This window comes from Vespa crabro, chromosome 1 (assembly GCF_910589235.1).
Source record: "Vespa crabro chromosome 1, iyVesCrab1.2, whole genome shotgun sequence".
NCBI classification, from domain to species: domain Eukaryota; kingdom Metazoa; phylum Arthropoda; class Insecta; order Hymenoptera; family Vespidae; genus Vespa; species Vespa crabro.
Window position 1 is genome coordinate 22824672 of NC_060955.1, and position 10000 is coordinate 22834671.

Here is a 10000-nt window from a genome sequence, read left to right on the forward strand (position 1 = left end):
GGAAAAAAAAAAGAAAAAATTAAGAAATCATTAATTCTTCTTTCCTCAGCTACTTTTGTTTTCGTTTTTGTTTCTTCTTTTTTCTTCTGTTTCTTCTTCTTTCGAGAGAGAGTATATATATATTTTCTTTGGAAATAAAAACTAAAAAGATGACGCAATCTAATCCAAATACAGTACGGCGATATAATGCATGACATCTAATTATTTCATTATTATTATTGTGCATTCATTCTATGCAATTTAAATATTACTTTGTTACTGGGCCAATTAATAACGTATACCAATAAAAGAGAAAAGAGATGTGTATGATTGGATTTTTTTTTTTTTTGTATATTCGTTTTTTAATTCATACCCAAAAAGGGAAATACAGAAAGATAAGGAGACAGAAAAAAAAAGAAAAAAAAAGGATTTATAATAACAATAATGATCATAATAATAATAATAATAATAAGAATATTGGTAATAATAATAATAATAATAATAATAATAATAATAATAATAATAATAATAATAATAATAATAATAATAATAATAATAATAATAATAATAATAATAATAATAATATTGGTAATAATAATAATGATAATCAAGAAGAGTTTATCTAATGTTAAATAATTATCGTTTAAACATTAATCTAAATTCAGGCTCTAATATCGTACAAATTAATTATCAACTAAGAATAGGATAATTCTTCTCTTCTTCTCCTTCATCTTCTTTTTCTTCTTTTTCTTCATCCACCTTTTCTTTTTCATTCATTCATTCAATTATTTATTTACTTATTTATTTATTTATTTATTTATTTAATTATTTATTTATTTCACTTATTTATTTATTTACTTTATTCATTCATTCATTCATTCAATCAATTAATTATTTATATTTATTTATATAATTTCCAAATATTTAAATTTTTTAATATTTTAATTTATAATAATACCAGAACGAAGCTTTCGATTTTTCGAGCCAAACAAAATAAAAAAGAAAAGAAAAATAAAGAAAGGAAGGGGGTAAGTAAATGGGCAAGAACAAAGAATGAGGTCGGTAAAAGAGAAAAAAAACAAAAGAAATAAAAAAAAAAAAAAAAAAAAAGAATTGAAAAAAGATATAAAGCAAGAAAAAAAATAAAAAAGGAAATCTCGATCAATGAAAAAGGCGACATTCATCATTCTTTCAAAATATTTAAACGTCATTCGCGTTACTTCATTTTGTACTCTACATCAATGACCCAGTCGATGCATTAAATAACGAACGACAACATGATACGAACAAATTATTTATAAAGGATCTTCATAAATAAAAAAAAAAAAAAATTAAAAAAAAAAAAAAAAAAAGAAGAAAGATCAATGATCTAACTCCATCTAAAATTAATTTGACCAAAGCCTGCATACAACACAATAATCTTCCACCAGATAGTCCAAATTGATTTTATTATCATTTGTATATGTATATGCATATATATACACAAATATATATACACATATATATTTTTTTCTTCATTATATATATATATATATATATATATATATATATATATAAAATCCCAGACAAAAACAGAACTCCAAGAATTGAGAGCCAACTATCTCACATGAAGAGTTTTTTTCTTCTTTTTATTATTTCTATTATTATTATTATTATTATTATTATTATTATTATTATTATTATTATTATAATTATTGTTGCTATTGTTGTTGTTGCTGTTGTTGTTGTTGTTGTTGTTGTTGTTGTAGTTGCTGTTATTATTATTATTCTTTTTATTTTTATTTTCATTTTATTAGATCATTTTAGACAAGAGATAGAAAAAACCGATATATGTATATACACACACACATCTATATATATATATATATGGACATATATATATATATATTATATATACACACATACGAAAACATACATTTTTACTTATATATTTATATATACATACATACATACATATACATATATATATATATATATGTATATATATATAAAAGAAATATATAAAGAAGAAAAGAGCAAGGTAGAAAGGACAAATCCACGGAGAAAAAAAAAAAGAAAAGAAAAGAAAAAAGTTATTACAAAACAAAGAGAAATAATCCAAAATCCAAATCTCGATAAAGGAAAATATAATAGAATTTCTCGCGAATTAATCGTCATGATTACTGCCCGACTGTACTTGGTGGTAATGATAAAGTTACAGGAAATGCACTATTCAGAAACTTGACGAAAGTTTGTTGACGCAAATGCAAACATAAAATAGCACGCTCTCTCTGTCTGATATATATATATATATATATATATATATATATATATATATATATATATATATACATAAATATATATATATATCTCTCTCAGAGTCACTCTCTCTCTCTCTCTCTCTCCCCCTCTTTCTCTCTATCTTTTTCTCAGCTTATCTATCACACAAAATGGATCACCCTCTCAATCAGTCTCTCCCTCTCAGACATTCGGTGATCTCTCTCTTTTACTCCTATCTGATCTTTCACTTTTCTTCTATTATTTTTTCTCCCTCTCCTTCTTCCTCTCTCACTCTCTTTCTCCCTCTCTGTTACTTGCTAGCTCTCAACCCCTTTAATGTTGCCTATCTGCCTGTATTTCTCCATTTCTAACTTTCTTTCTCTCTTTCTTTCTTTCTTTCTTTCTTTCTTTCACATACACATCACACACACACGTAGATTTTTACTCACTCTCATACTTATTTTTTCCCTCTCTCTCTCTCTCTCCCTCTCCCTCTCTCTCGCAAACACACACACACACACACACACACATACACACCACATACACTCTCTCTCTCACACTCTACACTCAAGGATGGATTCCCTCGAGTCCTCGGAAGCAGCGGACAGATTTTTTTTCGGAGGAGGGGGGCACATCGTGCACGACATACGTTTAATAGTCAATCGGCCGTCTGTCGTCAGAGGTGTCGCGCACACGCGATTTATTCTTCTTACTGTATTACGCATGATGTGTGCATGGGTGTGTCTGTCTGTCTGTCAGTCAGTCAGTCTGTCTGTTTGTTTGTTTGTTGTTTTTCTATTCCTTTGAAATCGTGCGGATGTTCTTCTTTTAATATGTGTATGTATGTGAATTGGTGGTAGTAGTGTGTGTATGTATATATTGGTACGGTAGGTACAGCGAATGTCCTTCTTATGTGTATACATCTCTGTTTTCTCTTCTCTTATAATACGTCTCTCTCTCGCTCTCTCTCTCTCTCTCTCTCTCTCTCTTTTTTTCTCACTTTCTCTCACTCTCACTCTTTCTCTCTCCCTCCCTCCCTCCCTCCCTCCCGCCCTCACTCTCTTTCTCTCTATGTATTATCTCGTCGATGTGTATGTTAATTAGAGCGTTGTGTGTATGTATGTGTATGTATGTAATGTGTGCGTGTGTGTGCGCTTGTGTGTGTGTGTGTGTATGTGTGTATGTATGTTTAGGTGTAGCATGTACGTGAATGGCTAAAGGAAATTAGATCGGAGGGTGGTGCAGGAGTGTATGTCTGGGGTTCAAGGTCAACGGGGACTCGGAGCAGGTGGGCTTGGCCGGGGGTCAGGCTCGCTCACTATGCTGTGTGGTAGACCGGGTAATCCAGCAGTAGGGGGAGCTGAAGCAGGGCCTCCAGCCCCGCCGCCGCCTACCGTTGGACCCGCGGGGCCTGTCGGACCCCCGGCGCCTGCACCGCCTGCCGAGGAGTTTGGTCCGCCACCACCCCCACCACCACCGCCGCCGACGACGGAATGCCCACCGGGAGGTGGGGGTGCAGAATCGTGAGGAGTCGTTGAATGCGCCTGTTGAACGGGCAGCGCCCCAGCGTAGTATCCGCCGTTGATCCCCTCGGGGTAGCTGCTGGAGAAAGCGAAAAGAAATTGGCCACTTCGATAAATGCCTTTTACAAAGTGCCCAATCGATCTTAGGAAATCCAAAGGTTCGAACGCTTCTATAACCACGTTACTTTACACTTGATTCTCTTTCCATGTAATACGAGAGAGTTAACATCTGCTTGAAAATCTGTTTCTGTAAAAATTACGATATCTTTTTCCCGGGTGCAAGAAAAAGAAATTGCGACGATACTCCAAGTATACCCTACGATTTTTAAGCTTGAGCTCAATTTTATTGCATTATAAGGACGCTTACCCGGTCGAGGAAAGGAAATACTCCTTGTTTACACAGTTTCGTAAGCAGTCTGGTATGCGACCGACGATAGCTCTTCGTATTTCACTGGCCGCCATCTCACGTAGTTCGGTGCAGCTTGCATCGCTGTAGAATGCAGCGTGTGGTGTGCACAACAGATTGGGCGCGTCTTTCAACGGACCTATGCATATACCGAAATATTTCTCTCTTAGTATAACGTTTAACGACCACCGTTCTTCTTCTTCTTCTTCTCCTTCTTCTTTCTTTTTTTCACTTTTCTTTTATTTGCTTCTTTTTTTTTTCCAAAATTCAAACATGTATTGTTAACAAACGTATTTGCTTTTTCTTTTTCTTTATTTACTTTTCTATTTCTCTCTCTCTCTCTCTCTCTCTCTCTCTCTCTCTCTCTTTTTTTTATATGTATATAACAATGTCTGACAATTAATCAATGAAAAATTATCAAAGCACACGATACGGTGTAACAATGCATGTTTTCTTAATTATGTTCACCTTATTAAATTCCTCTACACAACATGCCATGCCGTGGATACCATCGGGAAGATGCACTGGTGTATATATACCAGATGGTCAAAGAAGAGGACCAGGATGACCAAAGGGAATATTAGTTAGAGAGGGAGGGGGTTAGGTATGGTCAGATAAAACTCACATTGCGTAGACTGACCCTGAAAGACGTTGTACGGTTCATTTTCATGAACGTCCAATGCCGCTGCACGAATTCTACCCTGTTTAAGTGCGGCAGCTAATGCATCATCGTCTACCAGTCCACCTCGTGCTGTGTTTACTAAAAATGCTCCTGGTCTCATCTGAAAAAATATCATTGTCACGTTGAAACATCAAATAAATAATACATTTTTATTATCGTAATATATAATCAAATATAATAATACCTGCTTAATAGTGAATTCATTTATTAGGTGATGATTGTGCTCATTCAAGGTACAGTGTAGAGATACACAGTCGGACTGAAATAGTAAATCCTGAAACGTACGAACATATAAATTAATAAATATAATTAATTTATATTTTATTCGAAAAGAATTTACGAATATGAGAATGATTTTCTTACCTGCAATGTATAAACCCTGGTGAGTCCAAGAGATTTCTCGATTCCATCAGGTAGGTAAGGGTCATAAAAGATGACAGTAAAACCAAAAGCTTTAGCACGTAATGCGACTGCAGAACCGATCCTGCCTAAACCGACTATGCCAAGTGTGTCACCTCGTATCCTTGCACATCCTGTTGCTGCTTCCCTGACCTAAAATATAACAGGCATATCAAAATATCGTATTTGTTTTTTGTCAATAAAAAAAAAAAAAAAAAAAAAAAAAAAAGAAACAAAATAACGAAAAGAAAAAAAAAAGAAGAAGAAACGTATTTCTCGATGAATCTTTCTTACCTGTTCAGGTCCAGTGAATTTTTTTCCTTCGCGTACCATATTTGCCAACCAATATGTGCGTCGATAGAGATTTAGAATCAGACAGAGAGTAGTGTCCGCTACTTCTTCGACTCCATAGCCAGGCACATTGCACACTGCGATGCCAAGTTCGCCAGCTGCTTTGACATCTATATTATCCACCCCAGATCCAATTCTAACGATGATCCGTAGTGTTTTGAACTTTTCAAGGTCTTCTTTTGTCAAAATTATAGTATGCCACATAAGTGCACCTACAGCTTCGTTTAATACCTATAAAAAAATATTTAACGCATCGCTTGAAATCTCTGTTAAATAAATTGTTTTTACGATATACGTCAGAGATCACAAAGATCTTACCTTCTCATGAATTTCTGATGTTGACTGTGCATCACAAAATGCCACAGTCGCAACATCTTTAAGAATGGGCATTTCGATGGAACAATCTCGTCCATCGAGTAAAGCCACTAGTGGTCGTGTTTGGATGGGCCCATTTGCAATAGGGCCCCTTAGATTCTCCATTCGAGGGCGTTTGGGCATCATCTTCCGTTTGTCCATCGGTCAGACAGCCCCCCCTATGTTTGTATTTTTCACTCTTACTCTCAGTTTCACTAAAAATGTCCACTATTTCTCAAAAAAGTCTTATAAACCACTCGTAAAGAAGCCTCTTCGAATGTGTGATTATATGGTTTTGCACTTTGATGCTTTGTCACACAAATTGTTGTTGCAACACTGACTTCTGATCGGTTTTTGTACAAGGACCGCAGAACCTCCAACGCATCACGAATCGTTGAATACCGTCTCCTGTAAAGAAAAAAAAAAAAAAAAACAAATATCGTTTAAATACAATATTGTATGTGTATAAAAGAAAGGAAAAAAAAAAATAATAATAATAATAATAATATTACATCGACCAAACATAGAAAGCTTTTTTTCAAAGTTTTGTAAACTGTATCACAAATATTACAATGGCACTTTTGTAAACTATATCACAAAGTTTACAAAACAAAACGTTTTGTCAACATAAAATATATGTTAATACCAAATTACTTCATCTTTTGATTTAAAAGTAATTCTAAGAAAGCGTGCTCCAAATTATAATCCACATATACATGTATTATTACCTGCGTAAGCAATAGATACACATACGCATCCATATAAAAAAAAAAAAATAATAATATTAATAATAATAATAATAATAATAATAATAATAATAATAGTGATAATAAAAAATTAAAAAAAAAATTTTTTTCTTCTTCTTATATCAATCAACATTGTTATTATGCGTGCAATAACAATAAATCCATATAAATGAAATAAATAAACAATAGGATCGTCACATGAAAAGCTTGAAAACGTATGTTGCACGTAACGACGAGAACGACGACGAACGTACATACATCTTTGTTATGGAAACGGATGAAAATGTTAAATATTAACGAATGATACTAAATCAAAAGATATATTAGATTTGGCATATTAAATGACCACCTTTAAACGACTAGCATGAAAATAGTTACTTATTGCCGATATATCGAGTCGCTCTGGCGCAACGCAGGACATAATGCGAAACACACAATTCGTAACAGCGTGCGCGAAAGCAAGCTTTTTAGGTTACCTTGAAACGCGCCGGCTTAACCTGCGCACTACGTACGTTCAACGATGTAAAATAATAATATCGTTTAGGTGCGTAAAAATAACAAAATAATGAGTATCACTGTTTAACAACGTTGTAAACTAGATAAGAGAATTCGTACGTTATTAGTTAAAACGTCGAGAAAAGGAGCTCGTAGAAGCGCAGAGGGCACCCAGAACGAAATCACTGGCTGGGGATAATGTTTTCGGGTGCGTTGATACAGTACACTTGGCGTTGGTAGTAGCACGATATATTAGGTCGTATTCTTTTTAAAAGCTTCAACTGATTTCTCACTTCTTAGCCAATAACGGTCAACGGAGAAACTTTATCGATGACCAATAACAACAAAGATATACATATATACATAGATATATATATATAAACATACATATATATGTATGAATGTGTCTCTTTCTGTATGTACATATTATATATATATATATATATATATATATATATATATATATATATATTCTGAGTAAATTCGTCGGCTTTTTTTTTTTTTTTTTTCTTTTACAAACAATGCCGTTCACGCATTCGATCCAGTTACTACACGAGAGTAAATTGGAAAACCAATCATAGTGCATCTACGCTTGATGCACAAGATATTACATATATGTGTATGTGTATGTGTGTGCATATATATATATGTCAATATATATACACATATACATATATATATATATATATGTAGTAATTAATATACACGTACGGTAATTTCTTTTCGTAAACTCGTGAAAAACAATCAAACTAATTTTTTTTTCTCGTTAGAGACCTCTATATGCGTTGGTCAACGAGTCGAAAAGAATAACCCCAAAACGATACCGATTTATGATTCAGCGCTTTTATGTGGTAAAACGGAAAAGTGCTGAACTAGTAAAGTTCCATAAGAAAAGTCGGCGGACTCTGACGCGTGGCGCCCTCGCATGCGTGAACGGACGCTTTGCAAGTGTGCTTAGGTATAATATACTATATACACACGTTGCTTTCATAGGAGAGAGAGAGAGAGAGAGAGAGAGAGAAACTATTACTATTCTGAAGTAACTCCTTCCTTCTTCGCATACTTTATTTAAAAGGCTGATTCGTAATGAGATTATTACGCACGTGTCTATTCCTTAAAAAAAAAAAAAGAAAAAAAACCCTCGACCATAAATTTCGTGAAATACGAAGAGAGAAAAAAAAATGAGATAGAGATACAGGAAACATCGACGTTAACGTAAAATATTATAACGATCATTTCGAATAATCTCTCTTTCTCTCTTTCTCTCATTTACTCTCACTTGGAAATTATTTTGGCATTGACCAATAAATTCAAGGACAAATTTTTGAAATGTTTACACCATTGCATGAAATCCCTGGTTTTTAAGTCATTCATACAAAGACAAATTGTTACTCAAGTGATAATTGCACATGAGGTGACATATGAAAAAAAGAAAAAAAAAAAAGATAATAAAATAAAATAAAAGGTGAGATTAAAGAAAAAAAAAAACACATACATACACACACACACACTTTCATAATACAAATAAATTTTTTCAACGATAACTGGATTTGATATTTTCGAATATTTTTAATCAATTTAACGATATTTCTAGTTATCCGATATTTATCGATATTTATCGATATTAAGGAGGTGAAAGAAACGAAAAAAAAAAAAAAAGAAAGAAAGAAAGAAAGCAAAACTAACCTACAATTTCGATAATCGAAGGAAAAGTGCATCGATGAACCCCACCGCCGTTTTCACACGCATCGTGCTTGAACCACCAACGCAACCGCTTGAAGGATAGAAAGGGAGAGAGAGAGAGAGAGAGAGAGAGAGAGAGAGAGAGAGAGAGAGAGAAAGAGAGGGAGGGAGGAAGGCTGAGAAGGAGGAAGAGGAGGAGGAGGAAGGAGAGAGAGAAGACTTCTGAGTTTCGCTCGAATCCGTAGGTCAACATACGCGCGCGCATAATCGGAGAATACGTACTACATAGCTTCCGCGCGGAGAGAGAGAGAGAGAGAGAGAGAGAGAGAGAGAGAGAGAGAGAGAGAGAGAGAGAGAGAGAAGGCTACACAAAATGAGATCTGATGCTGGCCTCAGCGAAAGCGAGGATGCGATACTAACGCGAAGTGCAAACCCAAGCACTTTGACTTGGGCACATGTTGTGCCAACTCAGCGAAAACCCGAGCTCATATCATCAAAAGGAGAAGAGACAGAGAAAGAGTTGAACGGAGAAAAAGAAAGAGTGAAATAGAGAGAGACAGACAGAAAGAGAAAGAGAGAAAGAAAAACGGGGGGGGAGAGAGAGAGAGAGAGAGAGAAACAGACAGATAGAGAGAGAAGAGGCGAGGAGATTAAGTCCTTGTTCGACAGCTGGCAGCGTATATATCATACAATGTACGCGTACGTGAAGTTTAACCCGAGGAACGAAGTCGCGGATGCATTTGAGGAAGCAAGTTAAAGAAGAGAGAGAGAGAGAGAGAGAGAGAGAGAGAGAGAGAGAGAGAAAGAGAGAGAGAGAGAAAGAGAGTCAAGCTGAGTCCCGTATTTACCATATACATATACTATTCCTTACCACTACACGACTATCATTCGTAACTAGCTATAAACGTTAACGACCACGTACTATGCTCGAAGAGTCACTTCCCCCTTCATAACCCCCACCATACCCCCGCCCCCACCCTCTTCATCACAAGGCACTTCGTCGTTTATCTCGAGAACCGTGATTTCGGTACATGTGGTGCACGCGCGCACGCTTTGTCGATTCACGTCAAAAAAAAAAAAAAAAAGAAACAAAGAAAAAGAAAATGAAAAACAAGAGGGATGG

At 34.7% G+C, this 10000-nt stretch overlaps 1 protein-coding gene across 9 annotated transcripts in view; it reads right to left on the minus strand.

Annotated features, from left to right (window-relative positions):
* Nucleotides 1-10000, minus strand: part of LOC124431555 (C-terminal-binding protein) — a 34115-nt gene that overhangs the window by 11196 nt on the left and 12919 nt on the right. Inside the window, exons 1-8 of one of the 9 annotated variants that reach the window (XM_046979636.1) lie at nucleotides 8881-8910; nucleotides 5918-6361; nucleotides 5543-5830; nucleotides 5213-5401; nucleotides 5034-5123; nucleotides 4793-4949; nucleotides 4129-4306; nucleotides 2343-3840 (exon numbers count right to left, since the gene is read on the minus strand). In XM_046979636.1, coding sequence (XP_046835592.1) covers nucleotides 3507-3840; nucleotides 4129-4306; nucleotides 4793-4949; nucleotides 5034-5123; nucleotides 5213-5401; nucleotides 5543-5830; nucleotides 5918-6115 — 1434 coding nt within the window. In that variant the 5' untranslated portion in view covers nucleotides 6116-6361; nucleotides 8881-8910 and the 3' untranslated portion in view covers nucleotides 2343-3506. The other 8 variants (XM_046979632.1, XM_046979622.1, XM_046979644.1 and 5 more) reach the window with 8 other exon arrangements.